Source organism: Anopheles nili, chromosome 3 (assembly GCF_943737925.1).
Source record: "Anopheles nili chromosome 3, idAnoNiliSN_F5_01, whole genome shotgun sequence".
NCBI lineage: Eukaryota > Metazoa > Arthropoda > Insecta > Diptera > Culicidae > Anopheles > Anopheles nili.
Window position 1 is genome coordinate 62,358,205 of NC_071292.1, and position 23,054 is coordinate 62,381,258.

The 23,054-nt window shown below is 49.7% G+C and overlaps 6 protein-coding genes across 6 annotated transcripts; 5 read left to right on the forward strand and 1 right to left on the reverse strand.

Annotated features, from left to right (window-relative positions):
• The first annotated feature begins 11,998 nt into the window (after window positions 1-11,998).
• Window positions 11,999-13,000, forward strand: LOC128726092 (chymotrypsin-like). The gene is made up of 3 exons (XM_053819881.1): window positions 11,999-12,249; window positions 12,337-12,733; window positions 12,821-13,000. The coding sequence occupies exons 1-3, from the start codon at window positions 12,008-12,010 to the stop codon at window positions 12,998-13,000; spliced, it is 819 nt and encodes a 272-aa protein (XP_053675856.1). The 5' UTR covers window positions 11,999-12,007.
• A 249-nt stretch (window positions 13,001-13,249) lies between these two features.
• LOC128724778 (brachyurin-like) lies at window positions 13,250-14,219 on the forward strand. The gene is made up of 3 exons (XM_053818498.1): window positions 13,250-13,494; window positions 13,568-13,976; window positions 14,040-14,219. The coding sequence occupies exons 1-3, from the start codon at window positions 13,250-13,252 to the stop codon at window positions 14,217-14,219; spliced, it is 834 nt and encodes a 277-aa protein (XP_053674473.1).
• Window positions 14,220-14,704: 485 nt separating this feature from the next.
• On the forward strand, window positions 14,705-15,735 carry LOC128723571 (serine protease 1-like). The gene is made up of 3 exons (XM_053817327.1): window positions 14,705-15,018; window positions 15,093-15,489; window positions 15,559-15,735. Exons 1-3 carry the CDS (start codon window positions 14,705-14,707, stop codon window positions 15,733-15,735), a joined length of 888 nt encoding a protein of 295 aa, XP_053673302.1.
• Window positions 15,736-17,656: 1,921 nt separating this feature from the next.
• LOC128725116 (collagenase-like) lies at window positions 17,657-18,726 on the forward strand. The gene is made up of 3 exons (XM_053818836.1): window positions 17,657-18,170; window positions 18,242-18,483; window positions 18,550-18,726. The coding sequence occupies exons 1-3, from the start codon at window positions 17,657-17,659 to the stop codon at window positions 18,724-18,726; spliced, it is 933 nt and encodes a 310-aa protein (XP_053674811.1).
• An 894-nt stretch (window positions 18,727-19,620) lies between these two features.
• LOC128725117 (chymotrypsinogen A-like) lies at window positions 19,621-20,550 on the forward strand. The gene is made up of 2 exons (XM_053818837.1): window positions 19,621-20,056; window positions 20,135-20,550. Exons 1-2 carry the CDS (start codon window positions 19,621-19,623, stop codon window positions 20,548-20,550), a joined length of 852 nt encoding a protein of 283 aa, XP_053674812.1.
• Window positions 20,551-22,060: 1,510 nt separating this feature from the next.
• Window positions 22,061-22,932, reverse strand: LOC128725119 (collagenase-like). Its single transcript, XM_053818838.1, has 2 exons — window positions 22,718-22,932; window positions 22,061-22,649 (listed from the first exon to the last, which is right to left on the reverse strand). Exons 1-2 carry the CDS (start codon window positions 22,930-22,932, stop codon window positions 22,061-22,063), a joined length of 804 nt encoding a protein of 267 aa, XP_053674813.1.
• Between the last annotated feature and the right edge of the window lie 122 nt (window positions 22,933-23,054).

Sequence of the window (23,054 nt, forward strand, 5' to 3'; positions counted from 1 at the left end):
ATCACGCCTTACCTCATTTTAATTCCGCTCAATTTTCGATTGCATCATTCCTCTACGGCCTCGCCAGGGGGTAGGCTAAAAAGCTCGACCCACAAAACCCCCATCGCACCTGAGGCGAGACGAATAATTTCCTTTACCCAAATAATCAAACACCCGCCCACCCTTCATCACTTTCCACCTACCCACAGGCATCTCGGCGATGATTCGAGCGCATTGTCCACCACCTCGAACCGGCTTCCTTCCTCTGTCGGTTTTTCTTTTTTCCTCACTTTCCATGCCCAGTTTAATTGAGCCGTGCTTTCAATTACCTCCACCGGAGCGTAGCGAAGCCACCTCGAGAAGGTGCTTTTGCATATGCTGAGGCCCTACGAATATGCTGCTGAGGCCATTCCGACCAACCATCTTCCTGGGCGGCTATCAGCGAAGCCAGTTCGCATGACGGATTGTGCATTTTCCAACACCGTACCCTCTAGTTTCGTCGAGAAAAAGGCTTCACCGAGCAATATTTGCACACTCGTTATGCTCACTTTGCTATCACGAGCGTGCAGCGCGCCAACGACCGGAAACAGGCGTGAATTTATAATTAAACCTAAATGCAGCACTTGCCAACCGGACAAAAGGCGGTTTCGGTGGAGGCGTTCAACCCGAACTCACGATGCCGCCTGTTTCTCACTTGCACTTTCCGGGGCTCGAAACGAATCGAAAATGCAAACCAACTGTGCACCGATTTCCCGAACCCAACCAGCTCCCGAAAAACGCACCTCCCAACATGAAACTCGGGCACGTTCTTTAGCACCGGCCTTGGATTGGGGAGGGTAAATATTTTCGCGTTCAATTAGCCGAACCGGAATGCAGCAGCCGTAGAAGTGAAGTTATGAATATCCAAAAGTAATAACAAAAAAAAGCACAGAAAGAGGCTGTGTGGAAATGCAATGCCGCTTCATTAGTCAAATTAACCCCCGACTTCGATCTCGAACGACCTGTTTCTAGCTTTCTGCTGAGGGGTCGTTTTTTTCTCCTTCTACTTCGCTTCATTCTTTCTACCACCCCAACCACCACTCCCAACATGCACGCATTAATGCTGATAAATTGTGTCCGTGTAAAGGGGGTTGTGTAACACCTTCAACATAAAATAAACCGCTCCGGTCATGCACCACCACCAACCAAGACGCACTGTGCCGTATCTTATGTATCTCTTTTTTTTCTCTTACTTCTCTGGCTTTCCCCCACGAATCACGTCTCACGGTCAGTGATCATGGAAGAACGACGTGAAGCCACAGGCGACATGTGGAGCCGATCTGTGGGGGCACAAAGCGCGCGATGGGGAATTTAATTAAAGCACTCACAGACACACACACACATCCGTCCCCACCAGGGTTGGTGATCGTGGCGTTGGTCTGCCACGTCTCGCAGTCTATTCTGGCTGGATGTCCAATTGATGTCGGCTCCACGCGTTATGCTACGCGCTCGCTACATACCAGCAAGAGCACGCGAATTCTAACAACGAAACCGGCAGCATACGAGAAAAGCGTTGTTGAATGTTGCCGAAGCACGTCTAACATGACGTACGCCACCGTTGCGACACTTTTGTACGGATTTTGTCCGCCGTTCATCTCAGGCTCGTTCCGTTCGAATGTGGGTATCTTCTCGAGCTGGTTCAGAGTAATGGATCCAGCAATTGAATTCGGTTGACCTGCTTTAGCGACGGGGACGCATTTACGCCCCAAATGGGAAGCGCAGACGCAGACGTCTTCAAACGACCAAACACGGCAATCGAACACCGGGCGGTCGTACAGATGATGGGAGATTAGAATTATGCCAACGTCTCCTTGTACGCAGCGAGAAAGGCATCCGCAACGGTTCTTCTTCTGTTTGTGTGTGGGAATTTTCCTCCGGCGTGAATGACACAATTCTGTCAACAGGATTGCGACGAAACTACGCACAATGGCTGCTGGAAATGATATGCTGCTGTGCTGGAGGCTCTAAGCTTGTTTACTGCTTGCTGCAATCTCTTTATGTGAGTTCGCTTTTTTATCGCTGATAATATTTCGATTGATTTTTCGTTCATCGCAATGTCACTATCAAACGCTTGCTTCGGCATCTTAATGTTGATGTAGCTTCCAAATGATGTCGATTATTACGACTGTATTTTGGTAAACATTTGTATGTAAATATAAATGCTTAGAAAGTAAGTATCTCTTTCTAAATACCATTTAAATTTGGGGTATTAAAATTCCCTTTAAATTCCCTCTACTTCCGTAAGCTAGCAGCTGCTCGAGCCCACGAGATAACACTGGCACGCTAGCTCTTTTATCAGCTTGCCCTTGATTTTTTAAAGCTCCTCCATGCTTCACCATTCTATTTCAATAAAATAAGCTTTTGTGTATGCTCCGCATTTCATAAGCTGCTTAACGTAATTAATTCCATAAGCTCTTTTAACACGCATTCAATTCACATCAAAACGTGTATTTAAAAGTGATCAAATTTTGTATAATATTGCCTTAGCTCACACAAGATTTGGATATGAAAAATCAATGGTTTTTGTTCAGCTTACGAAGCTTGCAAACGCGCTCCACAACAGCGCTTAAGAATTCATTCAATTCCATACCATACACGTGTTAACATTTCCGAGAGTACAGTTTCTTTTTTTCTTTCTCTAACATCCAGCACCACCCGAGACGCAAAAAAATGCACTTGGCTACGTCTGCTGCACCTGCACAGCTTGCAGGTTATTACTGCACCTAAGCAACTCTCAATATCCGCAATCAACCACACCGCTGCTCCAATCCTTTCCGAAGTGGAGGGTTCTTAGTGGAGCGATGAACTATCCTGTAACAATAGAACTTACATGACTCCTCTCGCCCTTCCCTACCAGCCAGATCCCTTGTACCAACACACATACCCGGCCGGCCACAGTCTAATCTCTTTTAAAGCCTCTGCGTTGCTGTCCGCCCAAGGGAAACACGCAGAATATAATGCACCCAGCTGCATTGTTGCAGCACCAGCATAATGCACTTTGTTGGCCTGGTCAGTGGACGGTCCACTTACCCACCTGATGGCACCAGTACGGCAGAAGGAAGTGACATGGCACAAAAGGACCGTGCGAGTTATATAAAAAAACCAATTGGAACAAAATCTTTGCCCCTCAGAACGTTTAACAATGCTGTAATAGAACCCCTCCAGAGAGCGGTGGAAAATAAACTACTATAATTACATCGCAAATAATATGCCAACTTCCGAACATGGTGGTGTTGGTGGCTCGTGCCACAAATTGGAAACTCGACATGTATTCCGAGGGCCCTGGCTTATTTGCAAGTAATATAGAACACGCTTCAGTACGGCCGGGAAACGGAGCAAGTATTATTTCAAAGGGGTAAATGACCGCCATCGCCATCGTCATTTACAACCTCCCTTACCCTCCCACTATGCCCTCTCAGGGCGAACAACCACCGTACGTACGAAGCACCCAGCACAAAATTAGAGCCATTTTGTACGCGAGCCCTAACTAGGGCCCTTGCCTCCCTATCAAGCGGGCTAACCAATGCAACGTGAGTTTTCCCCCGGCCATTGAGATATTGGCCAAACAAGGCCCGCCGCACGCCCCTTCAACCGCTCTCCCCCCCCCCCCCCCTTGAGATACCCCACGGTTACGGCTGGCCCACATTGCCATGGCACGGTCTCGTTCTAGCAGGAAAGGGCCGGTTTGATTTTAAACCATCAAACCCTCCGCTACATGTGGGGTGGTCCCGCGGTACTATCTTTGTGCCGGTTCCCGGCGAATGTGCGACACGCGATCTCCGGTGGGGCCGGAAGAGGAAGCAAAATAAAAAAGCACGCGGGAAGTGGCGTTGGAAAATGGGAGCTCTACACCCATGGTGGGGAAAATTAGTCAAAAAAAAGGGGGACTCTTTTCGTACGCTCTCACTCTAGCACGTGGAAGAAAAACCGTGTCAACAGTCTTTTGGAGGTGTAAGGGAGTGAGAGAGAGAGAGAGAGAGAGAGAGAGAGAGAGAGAGAGAGATGAAAAGCGGAGTGCCGTGAAATGCACAACATAGCGCCAGCATCGAATGCACGTTCTTGACGAGCCGTGAACACGCCAGCTCAAAACCACGACCGTTGGAACATCAATCCATCACTAAGTACCGAATTTCGGTCAGTCATTCCGACACACACACACACACACACACGATAGATAGAAGAGCGAGCATAAAAGAGAGAAAGAGCGAGAGAAAGACAGCATCCTTGATCATAAACACCATCACTAGCGCGGGTTATAATGAGTGAAGATGACGGGAAAACCTTTCAACCCGAAGACGGAAAACTTGCCGCCTCGAGACATGTCTGAACTTGTACCGTGACGTCGTGTCGTCATCCTCCGTACAGTTCTACCTGCTCTCCCAATCCCCCAAGGATGGTTGAAGAACAGTTACGTTAATCATCATTAACGGCATCTTCCCATGCCTGCACCGACTCGTCCCGGCTGCATGCGTCATCGATGCCCTTTTATGCACAACTTCGGTCCGGCTCCAGAGCACGTGTTCTGAAAGCACAACGAAGAACGCCCAACGCCCTACGGTTCGAGGCGAATGGCCGAGGGAGCGCTTTTGTTTCAAGCTGGAACCTTTGTCGTCTGGACGTGAGCTAGACCTGAGGCGCATAGAAAGGGCACGTGGTGGACCATCTGAGGTGGATGAGGCACTCAGAAGCTTTATAAGCTTGTGTTGCAAATTTCCCTTCACAAGCCAGGCGAGAACGGGAGTGTGTGACTTTTCCTGAAACAAGGGTGCGAAAAGGGAGCCCTTTGCCAGTTCAGCAACTGACTCGTTTGCCCTTCTGCCACGTGGAGCCCTTATCTCAGTGAGGTCGTCATTCCCCATGTTCAACTGCGTGCTTGAGAGCCACCGCTGCCGCCATCTTCTAATCCCGTGGCGAGATTGCACCGCCATTTTTTACCGAACACGTTCTGAAGGGTTCACCCAAGAGGGCCGACGATTAGTGTCGAGTGTGAACAAGATGGCGTCGGTCGCCTCTCAGCTGCTAGTTGGCACACTTTCCAGGAGGGCTCTGCTGCTGCTGCTGCTACTGCTGCTTAGAAATCTATCTCTCTGTCCTTTTCCGAGCGGCAACGAACGGGAACGCGGATCGCTTCCCAACGGTTCCCCCTTTGGGAAAGGGCTGGGAATTGTCGAGGTTGTCGAGGGGAGAAAAAAACCTGTTCTGCCGATGGGGCCACATAAAAACACCTTTCTTATGACCCGGGGGACGCTCGAGGGCAGCTTCTGAGATTGAAGCAAACCGACAATAAAGTAGAGAAAAAAAAAGCCGTGAAAGCGATACCACCGACGGAAGGGCTAAACGCATGCCAAAAATACACGTCCACGAATCACGCTTGCTTGCCGCTCCGGAAACCAAATGACTGACTCGTTCGTGACTTCACGGTGAGTCACGGTGACATTTGGGTTTCCCTTACACGGCCAACGTTCGGATGTTTCGTTTGGCACGGCTTTTCTGGCTAACCAATGCCACGGTCATCCGAGAAAGCGATTGTGAGCTGGAAGAGCTAATGAGGAGCCAACTGATGTGCCTCACTGTGACGTGTGGTGATGAAGAAACCCGCGGGGGGGCTTTGGCCCTTGCAGTGCTCAGCAGAACGTGAAAACGCCACCGAAACCGGTGAACGAACGAGAGAAAAAAGGCACACCACCGAAACAACGGGTTTATGCTAATGGCACTAATTGATGGATGCGTTTCGAGGCGCACGAAACGGAGCCTCGCGAAGGCTGCGTGCCTCACATTTACTGGTCTAATAGCTGCTGTGTGTTGCGTTTTTTTTGCGAGCTTCTGGTTTGCTCTGTCTTCTTTTTATTTCGCCTTTTTTGGGTTGTGAATGGACGAATGAGCACCGGTTTCAGTTGCACCGATGTAAGGCAATTTACCATTAAAACAAACAACCCTCGCGAAAAAAAAAACAAAAAACCACACGCGGCATTACATTTTACCTTGCGCGGCAACGGGAGCACAAAAAGGAGAAAATTAAGAAGCAATTTAAGGAAGTTTTTGTCGTTTGACAGAATATATTTATAAACACAGCTTCGTTACACAACCGCTTGTTATGGGAAACATGCTGCAATTGTGTTTTTATTTGCATACACGTTTTTTTGTAAATGAATATGCGCGCTAAGGCCTGGGATAAAATTTCCATAATTTTAACAAATATAATGGCTTTTGAAAAAATCGATAGTTAAAAAAAGCCGTTATAAAGCTGTAGAAAAATATTACGTTGTTCTTTGATGCATTAACCAATGATACAATGATAAAATATGGTGCAAATGTTCGTCAACCTCACAACCAAGCTTCCCGTAGGCTGAGAAGCAACAATGTTAAGATGCATTTCCACCCGCACCAACCAAAACAACGGATTAATGTGCAGGTTTAATCCTCTGAAAGCGCTCTTCTACCCAGGATTCATTCTGTGACCAAGTTGACCTATCCCAGTAGCAGCAGTTAGTAAACAACTCAACTGCTACCAGGACACGAAGCATTTCAGCAACACCAACCCAACAACAGAAACAACGGAAGCAGCAACAAAAAGAAGCAAACCAAATTCCCTCCGTTAGCAACACCCCGGTGGGAGTTTGGCGCACGAGGCTACACCTTTTCGCTTCAGCGAGCAAAGTTGGCGGCAAATAGTGCACACCCACCCGAAGCCCCCGAGGGTGACAAGTGTGACGTTATTTACAATTTCCAGCCACCCCCCTTTTACGACCGGATCGGGGAAAGTACCAGCAACACCATCCCTCTTATCACTCGCGCGCTCGGTCACGTGAAGCAGTTGTTACTTTTTTTTTCGCTCTCTGTGTTTTCCCTTCGAAACTCTGGCCAAAGCTTCGAACACACCTGCCTCTATGTGTGTGTGTGTATGTGTCTGTGTCCCGGAAAAGAACGAAACTTTCAAAACAGACGCACACACACACATACACCCGGAACCCGGAAAATGCGACGTGGCCCTGTCTCAGCGGTTGTTCTCCCGGAAGCGCTCGAGGTGGTGTATGCGCGGATGTGTCCAAACAAACCGGCGTTCATCGGCTGGGGTTCTAAATCAACCTTTCGAAATGAGCCCTTCCTCTGGCAGCAAACAATGGCGCAAGCATAACCTCCGGCACCTACCACGGCCAGTTTACGCTCGGTTGAAGCCGACCAGCGAGGTGACATGGGTGGCCGCCGGTGCGTTTTTTCCGTGCCGTGTTGGATGGAGTTCCATGAAAATGGCTGTTGGCGTGTGCTTCTGCATTATCCACGTGCCCGAAAAGCACACGCGCGTTTTCCATGCGTTTTCATCTCGCGATCGATGCACGCGAGATTGATGAGATTTCGGGTGTGGTGCAGTTTGTAGAGGGTGGTAAAATTCAAGTTCACCTCAATCGTTGTTAAACCAGACGCCTGCGATACAAAGCACGCCCTAGATGCACGACCTTCACGGTGGGTCCTAAAAATGTCCTTCAGCGCTCAACAACATCGTCGAAACGGGGGCAGTGCAATTTGGCCACCTTCACCGATCGGGTCGGTTCTTTGTTTCTTCTAGACTCGCCAGCCAGAATCACGACATTGGAGCACGTAAAAGCAAACTACCGCAGCTTAACGTAGCGCTGTGGGTACGCCATTTAGAGGAGGAGTAAGTACCGTACCCCATTTTGTGGGTGTTAGCTTTGACGTGGTTCCAAAGCATGCCAAGGAAAAATCCCTACTAAAAAAGGATTTTCTCCTGCTGATTTTACTGCTTTGTGTACTGTCTAACGAAGAGTTATCGGGCCAACTTCTATAACCCGCAAGCTTCGGACAATGCAATAGCGTTTTCAATGGATAAGATGCTACAACACAACAAAAAGCTACATTTGCTGCTTGCAACAAGCTTCTGAGAAAACACACACACGCCAACATTTAATAACATTTTCGTATAAACATCTCGCGTTACGACACTTTCTCTCCAATGGAGGCAAAAAGAACGACCACCCTTATTTTCACCCTATTCGCGAAAAAAAACACCACCCTCTGAAGGGACTAAACTTGTTGATTATTTGGGGCTGGATACGTGGCCCCGATCCGTTTTCACTATCCCGATCCTCGGTGCGTCATTTCTTTTCGTCCCAAAAAAAAAGGCTGCTGGTTGTTAGCGTAGTTTAGCCACGTACCACAACTCCAGTGTGGTTGGCTTGGTTGATAGTCGTACCGGTTTTCCTGTGCGTACGTGTGGCCGAAAGGTTAGGTAACATTTGGAAGGATATAAAAGCAACAAAAAAGGGAAGAACTTATTCGTTCTTCTCTGGGCGTAATTTAACCTTTTACAACTTTGCTACCATCGGAACATTCGTTTTGCCCTTTGTCGTCCACCAAGCAGAAGAACAGCGTCGCTAATTAAACCAATCGAGTGATTCAGCACCGCCATTCGTTTGACGATGTTCAATTCTACTCGGCCAGCAGAACGAAGCCGTAATTTAGACTTCCGCATGATGGAAAAGCATCTTTCCGAATCGCATCTCAACACGCGCCAACGTGACTGCGGAAAAGCGAAATCGTTGATTGAAACGATCGACATCTTCGAACATGCTCAAAGAGATGATGATGCGAGTAGAACAATGACCAACCAACAAAAAAGGAGGATCCTCCACAGTCCGTCTGGCGGTCTTCCGGTGAAGATTCGTTGAACCGAACACAGTCGTGGCAATAAAAACGTAAATTTGATACCAATTAACTCTACGTCGGCTTTGGTGTATGCGGATTTTTGTGCGGAAGATGTCTGCACCGGGCCAGACACACCGACCGGATCGGTTGAATGGATGGTTTTCTAAGCGATTTGGTGGTTCGTTCAAGGTCTCCTCTGGACCGGTCTCACCTGGTGGCGAAGGCCATGCACGTTAATCCGTTCTCGGTGGGAAGGGAGTCTCTGAATCAGATTGGTCAATTTGCGACTCACCGGAGCGCAATTCGAACCGGGGAACGATTTATTACTACGTCATGAAAAAACCCAAGTTCGTAAATAAAAAAAACCACCGTTTCGGAAATTAATGTGCGTGCGCTTTAGGCAAGAAAGGGTTGGAAGAGGCATAGCCTACTGGCAAAGAACGAGAAGCGATTTTAAAACGATTCATAATGCAACCCGTCGGAGAAAAAGGACTGTCAAGTGTGTTGGAAGCGAGGTACAAACGTCAGAGTGTCCATTTGCATTTTCCTCACAACAAAAACAACAACAGCTTCAACAAGGATATCATCACACGCATCGTACCGATTCCAATGGCTGCTAGATGAAAGGCTCGCACAGGCATTTAGGGAGACTTTGGCGGATAAACCTTGAGTAGGCTCTCGGATGCAGATTCGACCCCCCCCCCCCCCCCCCGTGTGTCCTCGTCGCAGAGCAGAGGAAAATCAGGTCACCGGTGAGGTTGTGAACAAATTTATGTTCTGTTATTATAATATTTCCAACTCTCAAACCTGACCAACGCAGCACAAATGGGGTGCCGTTTTTCGATTGCGTTAATGTTTTTGTTGGCACTTTTCTTTGCACCCATGCTTTGAAAAACCGGTTTCCCGACTGATGGGGACCGAGAACTCGTGAGAAGAGCGAGAGAGCGCGAACCGTGGAAGCAGGACATCCATCTCGGCCGCCCAGCATCTGCTGGTTCCTGCTGCTCCACCATTTTTTGCTTCTCCCAATCGAAAACTGTCCCCATTAGTGCCGCGGTGGTCGAAATGCATGTGCGCTAGCGAATGCGCATGTTGTTTTGCGTTGGAAAATCAACCATCGAGGTACGCCGGAGTGGAGAAAATGATACAACATCGTGGACACCTTTGGTTTTTCTTTTTTTGTTTTTTCGTCGAGAAGGAAAATATAGAACTTACACGGTCGTTGGCTGCTGCCGAGGGATTTCTTTTCCCTTTGCAACTTCTGATGCTGCTGTTGATGCTGCTGTCGGGATGATGTGCCGTGCCCTTTCGCTCACTCGCACGCTCGCCCACGGCAAACCGCGAGGAAGCCCTTCTACACCCAACAACCGAAGAAAGAGAGAGACAGACACTGACGGGAAAACGCACTCAAAACACCCGGGGAGAGGTCGTACCTCTCGCTCTTCTATAGACGCACCAAACAAAGAAGCCCAAGAACGTTTGGGCCTTCCAGTAGATGGGGGAAGGATAAAAAAACAGGCCCACCAGCGCACTTCACATATTCACACCCCGGCGAGGTAGACTTTTCTTCGTGTGGCAATTCTGACCGAATTCTACGCCATTTTCATTCAACTTTTCACAAGCGAAAAAACCCGACCCCGCACGGCCAGGAAATGCACTGCTTTCGGCTTCGAACACACCCTACACTTGCCCAACTCAGGAAAACGAGGACGAGAGAGGCGCACACTCCAAACTACATGCGAAAATGTGCAAGATGGATCACGGAGGCTCCTTCTCACAGCATCCCGCGGTGTTGCTTTTCTCTGCAGTCGGCCCTTTTTTGCCTGCGAACGCGAAACCACAGTTACACACCGCCTCCGTCCGGGTGTTTCTACTGTTTCCTTGACTGAAATATGCGTCGAACGCAACGGACCTGTGCCAGAGCGACCGCGGGCTAGTCGCAGCAACAATGACAGCGGCTCTACCACGTGGCGCACTGGTGTGGCACACTTCTCATGAGTTAAATTGATTGTTCGTTGTTTATTACGTTCTTTTCCTTGATCCATGTTTCACTGCTACTGAACCATTTAAAGAATATTTATTTTAAGTTCTGAACATAAACTTGTAGCTCAAAATACCCGTGAAGATAATGAAATGTTGTTTAAAGTGATAAGCTGTGACACGTGTAGCATTACTGTACATTTGAACCACATTTTGACAAATCTGCCATTTGACAGTTTGTATCGTTTGAAATAATATGAGTTTATATCGTCTAGTTTAAAACATAAATAATATTTTATCTAAAACTGTAATTTTATATTTAACGATATATGATAAAACTTAGGAGAACTGTCTCAAAATGATTAGAATATAAATACTAAATTTTATAATAAACCGAATACATGGTGAAGAGTTCCTATTCCATTTTCTTACGGAAAGTCGTTTGCTATGAACATGCGTTACAGAGCCAGTAAGAATCTAATCTATTTACTGCTATTCGGTGATGATTTTACATGTTTTGATATAAAAAGTTTTATACTTTATGTAGATTTAATACTATTAGCGTAAGATATTCCAAATATTATGTTGGTATTGAAAATAAATGATTCGTTTGATTAATCAATAAAGCATAGTAGCAATATTACATAGAAAAATCGTAATGCGTCGTTATGCGAAGTTTTTCGTTAATGTTTTGTTATTATGCCTTTATACAATTCTGGTTATATTTGGAGTATATTGGCTAATACATTACATCAATAATTTTAATTAGTATAGTATGAATCATGGAAAGAGCGAAATATCCCATCTAAAAACGATCATAATGAGGTGATTATCATTGATGTTTTGCTATATGGATTTAAAACAAACTTTGAGGTGTTTATATTCTTTGTACATTCCGAATGAAAACTTTTTTACTATTATTTAGGAGAGAAATAGTAGCCGATCAAAAAGAGATTGCAATGTGAAGACCATTATTGTTATTTTATTATATTCACTTATTACTATCCCAGCCTTGTTTGTTTACGGCTTAGTTCAGCTGTATTGCATCCATGTTGCATTGTTTATTCCGTATTGCCTTTATACAACTTCCGGGAAAGATCCCTGTAGGCTGATCTTCATTCTTTAAGCAATTGTTATCATTTCTGTCTGGCCAAAAATAACCTCTCTCGAAAGCTCAAAACAACAAAACTTCGCATAAAACAGATCCCCGAATCGATAGCGGCTTATCGTATAACCAAAAGGACTGATTTCTTTATCTTTGCGAAATCGCAAAACCGTAGTAAGCAAACGAATCGAATCTCCCGGCTTCGGTAGCACGCCCCAGTTCTTCACAAACAGTTGACCAGCCATGTCCAAGTTGCTAGTGCTGTGTGTTTTGGTTTTTGGTGGCGCGATGGCCATTGGCCTTCCTTCGGAGGCGCTTGACAGCTCGCGTCCCGTTTCCCGGATTGCCGGCGGCGAACTCGTAGATCCGCAGGCCATCCCCTACATTGTCGGTATTCTGATTTCCGGTTCCTCCCGTCACTCGTTCTGTGCTGGCATTCTAATTTCCCCAACGCACGTCCTCACGACAGCCGGATGTGTCTCGAGGTAAAAAAAAAGATTCAGCAATACGATAAACAAAACAAAGATTAAGCCAGTGGATATTTTGTCTTCCTTCTCTTCTTTCGATTTTAGCAACCCCACACTAACGGTTCTGCTCGGCGCCAGTGATATGACCCGTATCCAGCAGTTCATCGGTGTGACGAACATTCTCGTACACCCCAACTACAGCTCACTGCTCAACCGAGATGATCTTGCCATCCTTACGATGGACCGTCCGACGCCATTGAACGAATACATCCAGGTAGCCAACCTGCCCCGCTGGTCGCATATGGGCAACACCTTCAACGGGTTCGGTACCACCGTAAGCGGCTGGGGCAACACAGGTAATCGCGACAACGAACCCATCCCGATTCTGAACCTGCACTACATCAGGACTCCTGTCGTCAGCAACACCGTGTGTGGTTTGTCCCACAACTTCATTCGCGATGACCACATCTGCACTTCCGGCGACGCGGGTGGCCCATGTGACGTAAGAAATCTCGATCGCTTTCATCATCCTTCCAAAACCAGTGCTTGATCGTGTGATTTACTTGTTATCCTTCTTCATTTTGTACAGGGTGATGATGGCGGCCCCGTGACGATCACGGAAGCCGGTGAAACGATCGTGATTGGAATGCATTCCTTCCACTACAGCGGCCTATTCGGATGTGACCGTGGCCGATCGGCCGTTCACGTGCGCCTCAGCAATTACCTCAACTGGATCGGGGCTAACTCAGACGCCGTAATCAGGAACTAATCGATCCGCGCACGTCATTGCAGACACAGACCCCTCCGATCGCCATATCTTATCGACGGCAATAAAGCGTTTCAAAGTAACTAAAATGCGTCTGCAACCGTCTTTCTGCCAGGTCACGCCAGGTGTGGAGAGGGGATTGGGATTGGTAGGGTGCAATGCGTGACGCACTTGTCGGGAAAGCCCCAGGAGCGCCTTACGGTTCGCCCTTCACGGTCAGTTGAGTTTGCGCATTCCGAAAGAAACGATATCATGGCGAAGCTCCGTAGCGTCTTCCTCGGGGCCGTTGGGTTGTTGGTGTGTTGTGGACTCGCGTTGACGCTAGCCGTTGATTCGCAAGGTCCTTCGGGACGTATCAGCGATGGACAACAGGCGGCCCCCAATCAGTTCCCGTTTGTCGTCGGCATCCTTATTTCGGGCACCTCTGATCGATCATTCTGTGCCGGAGCGCTTGTATCCCGTCGGTTCGTCCTTACAGCGGCAGCATGTGTGGTTGGGTAAGACATACGGTGAAAGAGAGATAGAGAGCCTCGCCTCAAATAAAGACACTTTTCTGATGAACTACTGCAGAACCAACACATTCACGGTGCTACTGGGTGCGACCGATATGACCCGCATTGAGCAGATCATCCCGGTGCTGAACATCCCATCGCACATCATCGTCCACCCGGGTTACAGCTCGCTACTGAACCGTGATGACATCGCACTACTCCAGCTATCTCGCGATGCTGACCTCACACCCAATGTACAGGTGGCAAATCTGCCACGCCGTTACCACACGGCTTTCACGTTCAACGACTGGTCAGCGACGGTGGCCGGTTGGGGCAACACCGGTAATCGAGACAATGAACCTATCCCACTGCAACAGCTGCTGTACGCGACCGGTTCCGTGGTTTCCAACTTCGTTTGTGGCATCTCGCACAGCTTCATCCGCGATGGCAACATCTGCAGTTCAACCGACAATGGTGGTCCGTGTAATGTAAGTGTTGTCAGGCGTCCCGTGCATCTTTAGCGATGGCTCATTTCACGAATCGCTCCACAGGGTGACGAAGGTGGTCCAGTTTGGGTGACTGAAGGTGGTGAGACGTTCATCATCGCTGTGCATTCGTTCCATTACGACGGACTGTTCGGATGTGATCGCGGACGATCGTCTGTACATACGCGTGTCACGGAGTACTTGGATTGGATCCAGGATAACACCGACGTCGTCATTAGACCGTAACCGTTTGGATGAATAAAACGTCCCCTCTTATGGTGACATCCTTTGCAAAGAAAAGCTACACGCGTTCAATTTATTTCCACTTTTCTATGTCCTTTTTGCGAGTGTTTTGTTCTACAGATTTCACTTCGTCGGTTTGTTTTTAAACACTCTCACGTCCCGCGTAATATATGGCTCACTGGGAGGTATATCTGAGAGCTTATCTGGATGGTACGCTTTTAGAACCAGCTCCCGTTTTCGATATGTACAAAGAGGACAAATTTTCCAAAAGATATGCCCAATCGCGGTCGTCTCAGCAGCAGTTGACCCCCCACCTAAGAGCCTTATCGTCAGTCGGTGTACGGGTGATGCGGGATTAAACACCTTCTGAACCAATCCCCGATGGGGGGTCGGGAGCTTTTCGATAAGCTTACCGCTATAAAAAAGGCCACCGCTCCAAGGTGAACCGCTCTAGTTACTCTACTGCACCCAGCGTGAAGGTCGAAACCATGAAGCTGCTCGTCGTGTTAGTTGCCGCCCTTGTCGCTACGGTGTGTTCCGTGCCGGTCGATCCGAAGACGATCGATTGGTCGGCAGTGCGGATGCTCCACCAAACCGATGCCTTCCGGGCGAAACAAGGACTCGCTCCACTGACGGACGACGAGGTGCGATCCTCTCGCATCTCTGAAGGGCAGGTCGCCAGCCCTACCCAGTTCCCGTGGGCCGTCGGTGTTCTTATCTCGGGCGGTTCATCCCACAGCTTCTGCAGTGGTGTCCTGATTTCGTCCCGTTACGTCCTGACGGCGGCCGTGTGCATTTCTGGGTAAGAATCACACACTTCGAGGGTCCACGTAGCTTCAGTTGCATTCTATTCGTGCCTGCGTTTGTCGGTTTCAGCTCCAACACTCTGACCGTGCTGCTTGGTGCTTCGGATATGACCCGCGTCGAGGAGTTCATCGGAGTGTCGAACATCCTGTCACATCCGAACTACAGCTCGTTCTTCAACCGTGACGATATCGCAATCCTGACGCTGTCGAGCCCGGCTCCGATCCGGGACACGATCCGTCCAGTGGAACTGCCGCGCTGGAGCGACGTCGGCAACAGCTTCAACAACTGGGCTGCGACTACGGCTGGCTGGGGCAACACTGGTCGTCGTGATAATGAACCCATCCCTGTGCAGGACCTGCACTTTGCTGTCGATTCGGTCAACTCCAACTTTGTGTGCGGGCTGTCGCACACGTTCATCCGAGATACGCACATCTGCACTTCCACTGATAACGGTGGTCCGTGCGACGTAAGTAGCCCTTAGACGAGAGAACTGATGACGTGCTTTGTACTAGTGATAATCAATGACGTCTTGCAGGGTGACGAGGGCGGCCCAGTGACTGTGACGGAGAGTGGCCGCACCATCCTGGTCGGTGTTCATTCCTTCCACTTCTCTGGACTGTTCGGTTGCGATCGCGGCCGATCGGCGGTCAACACTCGTGTCACGGAGTACCTTGGATGGATCCAGGACAACACCGATGTAACCATTCAGTGAGCTGATAGCGCGCAAAAGCCTGCCTACTATCCACAACATCAACCAAAACCTTTACACTAAGAAGGATAGCATCCTCCAACGGTGGCTCGTGGGAAATTTGTCCTGCAAAAGTCCTGAGGAGCACGCCCAATTGTACTGTGGATCCGTTAAGTTTACCGAATAAATGAGCACGAAGCTCGTCTCAATAGCTCGTACCATACTATTGAACTCGAGTGGATTTCTAATTTCCGCATCCGTGGTGTTTTCTTCTCAGCTCATCAGCGCAGGCATACATGTTCTCTAACAACCTTGAGCAATTGGGTTCAACGCTTGCATGCAAGAGTTTTCATGCGGCGCTTGTTTCTGTTGATCTTATCACTTCAACGACAACTTTTCGAGACAAGCCTCTGTAAAAAAGAAACCTAAACCACCTGGCCACAGGCCAGCGCTATTGTTTACGCTGTTTTCGTGTTTATCAGCCCCCAGACTGTTCGATCGTTATCAACAGATAGGCAAGCAATTGGTGGTCCAAAAAAACCTAACTGCGAACTTCCGGAGCCGGAGGCGAATAAATTGAGTCGCGTTCCGGTGACGATTAAACAGTTTTCACACGATAGCCACCATAAAAAGGAGTTTCGGAGGTGACGATGAAGACGCTACTATTCTTTACTACCGCGATTTTGTCTATGGTTAGCTCCATAGATATTGATCCTCGCTCAATTGACTGGTCGTTGGTGCGAACCGTGCATCAAACCGACGCCTATCGAGCGAAACACGGACTTGCACCTCTGACAGATGAGGAAGTTCGTGCCTCCCGTATCGCCGATGGACAAATCGCAACCGCAAACCAGTTCCCGTGGGCAGCTGGTGTTCTGATCTCAGGTTCTTCGTCCCACAGTTTCTGCAGTGGTGTGTTAATCTCTCGACGTCATGTTTTGACCGCGGCCGTCTGCATTTCTGGGTGAGTAGGAATCCTGTTAGATGAGGGCTTCATGGTCTGTATTAACACCAGGGTTATACTCTCGTAGCTCCAACACCCTCACCGTGCTGCTCGGTGCCTCGGATATGACCCGCGTTGAAGAGTTCGTCGCGGTATCGAATATCCTTTCGCATCCGAACTACAGCTCGTTCTTCAACCGGGACGACATCGCCATCCTGACACTCGTCCGGGAGGTCCCGATCCGGGATTCGATCCGTCCAGTAGATCTACCGCGTTGGAGTGACGTTGGCAACAACTTTAACGGGTGGGCCGCAACAACCGCCGGTTGGGGTAACACAGGCCGTCGTGACAACGAGCCCATTCCCACGCAGGACCTGCAGTTCGCGGTGGACTCTGTCACCAGTAACTTCGTGTGTGGACTATCACACACGTTCATCCGTAGCACGCACATCTGTACCGCGACCAACAATGGAGGAGCGTGCAATGTAAGGGGCCTGTGCGGTAGTTCTTGATCCTCCGACTGATGATTGATATTCTTCCTTGCAGGGTGACGAAGGTGGCCCAGTGACAGTTACCGAGAGCGGCCGCACGATCCTAGTCGGAATCCATTCGTTCCATTTCTCTGGTTTGTTCGGATGCGACCGGGGCAGGTCGTCGGTGCATACACGCATCACCGAGTACTTGGAGTGGATCCAGCAAAATTCGGATGTCGTTATTGAGCCGTAGATCAACTAAAAGTATCGAATGAATCGCATGGCATTTGAAATAAACTGAACCTCACAGCCGGCCTTATCAGTTGTATCAACCGCACACCTGGACGATGTTTTCTTCTTTATTCTTTAGCAACAGTGTCCTCAAATGACACACAGTCGTACGGTAGCGAGGGAATTCGAAGGAAGTCTTGTTCGGGATCGTTTTCCGGTGCTAGCGATAAGATTAGCGAACTAGCCGTCATTACTTATATACACCCCTTGTAGTCATGAGCGCACCCTTAGTCTAACAATGAAGTTCTCAGCGACGATCGTGCTTCTGGTGGTAGCGGTTTCCGCCACTCTGGCGGAGATTACGCGTCCTGAAGATATCGATTGGACACAGGTGCGTCCCGTACAGGAGAGCCCGCTATTCAAGGCGAACCGAGCAGCTAGCTTTGGCGAGCGTTTCTGGACCAATATCGATTCAGTGCAGTCAGTTCCACCACTCGTTCCGGGAGGTCGAATCAACAATGGCGTCGTTGTCGGTCCCACTGACGTGCCGTACATTGGTGGAGTGCTCGTATCCGTTGAACAAGGCACGTACTTCTGCGGTGGTGTGTTAGTATCAAGAACGCACATCCTCACTTCGGCCACGTGCGTAGAAGGACATTCGTCGATCACGGTGTTGCTTGGAGCGAGCGACATCACCCGAGCCCAGGAATTTATCCTCGTCGAGCACGTGCGGGTTCATCCGGACTTTAGCTCCTTTTTCCAGGCGAATGATCTGGCCATCCTGACGCTTTCCCGTGCTCCAAGGTTCAATGGTATGTTACAAACCCCTGAGCTAACCGGCAACCTGAGCGCTCTGTTAATCTATTCGACTATGAAATTGCAGATCAGATTCAAATGGCACGGCTTCCCGGTCGGTCCCAGGTCGGAGAGGCATTCACCAACGCTTGGACTACGATTAGCGGTTGGGGTGAAACAGCGTCCAACACGGGTGAGGCACTACCGCTGCAGGAACTGCGCTCCGTTCGCTCGCAAGTGATCACCAACTTCAGCTGCACGATCAGCTTCCCACTCTATCTACGATCGTCAAACATCTGCACCTCATCCGATGGTGGAGCGCCGTGTGTGGTAAGTAAGAATAACGCCATAATGAAAACTCCTGTAATGATTTTCTGGGTTTTCTCGGGTTTGCAGGGTGACGAAGGTGGCCCTGTGACGATCCTGGAAGAAGACGGCCAATCGACAGTGATCGCCATCCACTCGTACACGTATTCGCGTGGGTGCACGCGCAGTTGGCCGGCGGTTCACACGCGGGTCACCGATTACCTGAACTGGATCGAGATTTACACCGGGGCCAACATCCGGGCATAGAATGTGCAAGGACACATGAGCTCACGAAATACAGGGAAATCAATTTTTAAACGTACTCGCGGTGGGTTGTTATTATTTTTGTTTCACGTATTGGTTATAGTCGATCTTGAAAAAGAGGATCCTTCTGAATCCTTTCTTGACCAACAATAGCACACAACGAAAGTAACTGCACTTCACGCGTGCACAAAGGACTAGTCCCCATGAGGATCACTTATGAATCACATCTGAACTCATGATAATGATAATGATCGCTATCTAAGGATCGAGTTGAGGATAGTAGATTCCTTAACCTATTTGCAAAGACACCCTGTCGCGGACTTTCCGGTACTTCCCCGTGTATAAATTGTTTATGTACGCCGCAGTTCAGCAAGCGATCCGTGATAAGATTGTTTTGCTAACGTCATTTTAAAAACGCACCCACCGTTAATTGGTTTTCTGTTGAAATGAACCCAAAGCAAGCTTATCACACAAGTAGCCATTTCGTGAATGAGGTGACCCTCGATAGGACGACATGTAGCAGCTATACATCGAACTAATGATCCTAAAACCTCTCCCATATCTTGAACGGTCCTTCTAAACCGTTGAACTGATTGGAGCTACACCTGCAGAAAACAAAAACCGGGATTAATCAGTCGCAAAAATTCCACTCACGGCCGTGGGTTTTTTTTGTCTGTTCGCCTCATTAATGCGATTTTTGTCCTATCACGGCTGATAAGCGTCCTGACGAGAAAGCGCCCAGCGATAAACACCTTCGCTGGTACCTCCCGCAAACAAACACTTCCAAAGCAGAGTGCCACATTAATCGATTCGTCTTTGTCAGCGTTTTGAACCCTAAAAACGTCCCATCACCGTTCGGGTCGAACTCATTCTACGCCTGCCGTTAGTACGAAAAGGATGTCGAAGTTTGTCGCTCTTCTGCTGCTCGCGACGGTCGTCGCCGTTTCGGCCGAGATCCGTTCCGCCCAGGACGTCGACTGGAGCCAGGTACGCCGGTTCTACGACCCTAAGGCAGACGCTCCAATTCGTCGCATCAACAATGGCCAGATCGCTTCTCCGACTGATGTACCGTGGGCCGTTGGACTGCTGATCTCTTTGCCTTCCGGCACGGACTTCTGCGGAGGTGCTCTCATCTCACCAACTCATGTCCTGACGGCTGCCTCCTGCGTGAACGGCCAAACCTCTATCACGGCAATGCTCGGTGCGAGCACGATTGCCACCACGTCCGACTTTGTGCCAGTGTCGCACGTTCGAGTGCATCCCGACTACAGCTCCTTCCTTGAGCGGGACGACATCGCCATCCTAACGCTGGCTCGTCAACCTCGGTGGAACGGTAAGAGATCCCTGTGAACCTATGCAATGAACGGAACGTATCCTTCTAAGGTGTTGCATTGTTTCTTCCTGACCGTAGAACAAATCCAGATTATTAACCTGCCACGTCGCATGTATATCGGCCACTCGTTCAACACGTACGTCGCGACGATCTCGGGCTGGGGTGAAACCGGTACCAACACTGGCGAACCTCTGCCAATGCCCCAACTCAGCTTCATCCGCAGTCCGGTCATCACGAACCTGAGCTGTGAGTTGTCCTTCCTGCTGACGAACATCCGCTCGACGCACATCTGCAGTGCCACTGACAACGGTGCTCCGTGCATTGGCGACCAGGGTGCTCCAGTGACGGTTACTGAAAACGGTGAAACTTTCCTGATTGGCATCCACGTCTTCACGGCATCTCGGTGCGAGCGTGGACGTCCGGCCGTCCACGTCCGTCTCACGGAGTACATGAACTGGCTCGAGCTGAACACCGACACACTGATTCGTCCGTAAATGAACCCACTCGGACTTCCCAATCGAACGCAATAAACACAAGAGACGCAATGAACGACCGTCATCAAGGTCACGTGAGGGTGTACGAGATCGCATCTTATCATCCTCAACATGTTTGTCTGATTTCTGGGGCGTCGCGTATATAAGGTGGTGCGATTGGGTTGTTTAGGTGTCTTTTCGAACTCTTCAGCCACTTGAGGTACTGGAAGCATGATCAGTAGGTCGTTTGCATTCACCTTCGCGGTGATCGCTTTCTGTGGCGTGGCGTTGATCGCGGGAAGTCCCCTTCAGGTAGGAGATGGTGTTCCGTCCACTCCTGTTCGACGCATCAACAACGGCATCGAAGCCGGCCCAACCGACATCCCGTTCGCGGTTGGTGTCCTGGTGACGTTCCCGTCACGGACGTACTTCTGCGGCGGTACACTTATCTCACTGCGGCACATCCTTACGTCAGCTAGCTGCGTAGATGGGTAAGGGCCGCTTAACATCGTCATATTCGGCGTCTTAACTCGCCTTCGAACCCTACTTCTAGGTACCGCACTATCACCGCAATGCTTGGTGCGTACGACATGACGATGGTGCAGGACTTCATCACCGTGTCGGCAGCGCTGGTGCACCCGAACTTCAGCAGCTTCTTCGAGACGAACGACCTGGCCATCCTGACGTTGTCCCGTCCTGCTCAGCTTAGCGAGCGGGTCCAGATCGCGCAACTTCCGAACCGACTGTACATTGGCCACTCGTTCAACAACTACGAGGCAACGGTAGCTGGCTGGGGTGAGACGGGTCAGAACACGGGTGCCGTCGTACCTGTGCGTCGGCTGTTGTACTTCCGTGCCCGTGTCATCACCAACACGAGCTGTCTGATCAGCTTCCCGCTGTATCTCAGCTCGACCAACATCTGCACTGCGACGGATAACGGGGCTGCTTGTCCTGGAGATGAGGGAGGACCTGTCACAGTCACAGAGAATGGCCAGACGTTCCTGATCGGGGTGCACTCGTACAGCTTTTCGCGGGGATGTGAACGTGGCTGGCCATCGGTGCACACGCGTGTCACTGACTACCTTACGTGGATCGAGAACAACTCCGATGCCGTTGTAGTGGGATGAACGATGGGTTGATGTTGATTGTATGTCCTGAACAGGATCTTCAATAAACGTGAGACGGTTGGGCATGAACAAGACAATACTTTGGAGTTAAACGTTTTTTGTAGATGCCTTTTCAGATAGGTACATTCAAGATAGCGCCTAGGACCTTTCGGATTTTCTTCATCATGCATTTCTTCATCAAGATCACTAGTCGCTGTTTTTATTATCGATCGCAGAACGGAATGCCATTTTATGGCGCTGCCTTTAGTAGTCTTCTCCCAGTTCCCAGTTCTGGATGGTTCCTAAAACGCGCACCTGGCGAGTGCCGGAGCTAAACCCGATAAGATTATGAAAGGGGTGTGCATTTATTTATCGTACTTCATTTTTTGCATCATCTAATTCGCGGATGGCAACTGCAACCCTTCTTAGAAGTTGTCGCGGATCTCAACATCCGAGTTCTGACCGATCCAGGTGAGATACGAGGACATGCGCGTGTGAACGGCAGCACGGCCCGACTCGCAGCCAAGGATCGAGATGAACGAAAACACACCGATCTGCGTGGTGATGCCATCAGCGTCCACGATCGTCAGAGGAGCACCGAACTCACCCTGGCATGGTGAGCTGTTAGCACCATCCGTGCACACGTGCTCGTCCAAGATCGTGTTGGTTGGCAGGTTGATCCGGCAGGCCAGCGTCGAGATGACCTGAGAGCGACCGAACCGGAGATCCTGCGAGGTCGTAGTACCCTCACCGAATCGACCCCAGCCAGTGACGGTGGCTTGCTGACCAACGAACGTAGCCTCTACCTGACGCAGATTGGGCAGGCGGACTGGGCGAACGCGATCACTGAACGGCACTGGAAGAGGGAGTCGCACAAGACCAACGTCGAAGATGTCGGGTTCCTCTTCGTACTGCGGGTGCACGATGAAGTCAGTCACGGTGACACGCAGCTGTCCAGGTTCGCTAGCGTCCTCGATGCGCAGACCACCGAGCACGGCGACGGCACTCTGGATTCTGGAATGATATGCAAGAGAGACTTATAAGCACCATCATTAGACACCTCACGAATCACCTGCACATACCCGGAGATGCAACGACCGGCAGTAAGGATGAAGTTGGCCGATACCAGCGAACCAGCGCACTGGCCCGTCAGCAGGATGTTAATACGAGTGATCAATCCGACGGTGTACGGGAACTGACCAACGGTGGCGAGGTCTCCACCAACGACGCGCTTGTCGCGAGGCGCGAACGCCGTCACGGCCACCAGCAGCAGGGCGAACACGAACAGGGATTTCATCTTGGGACCTTCACTCGAACTAAGCGCCTTGCGTCAGATGCGAGCTCTTTTTAACCCTCGGCTTACGCACTCGCCGGACTCGCCTGGGGAGTTTGTTATCGTGCGGGGGTATGGCTCGCACG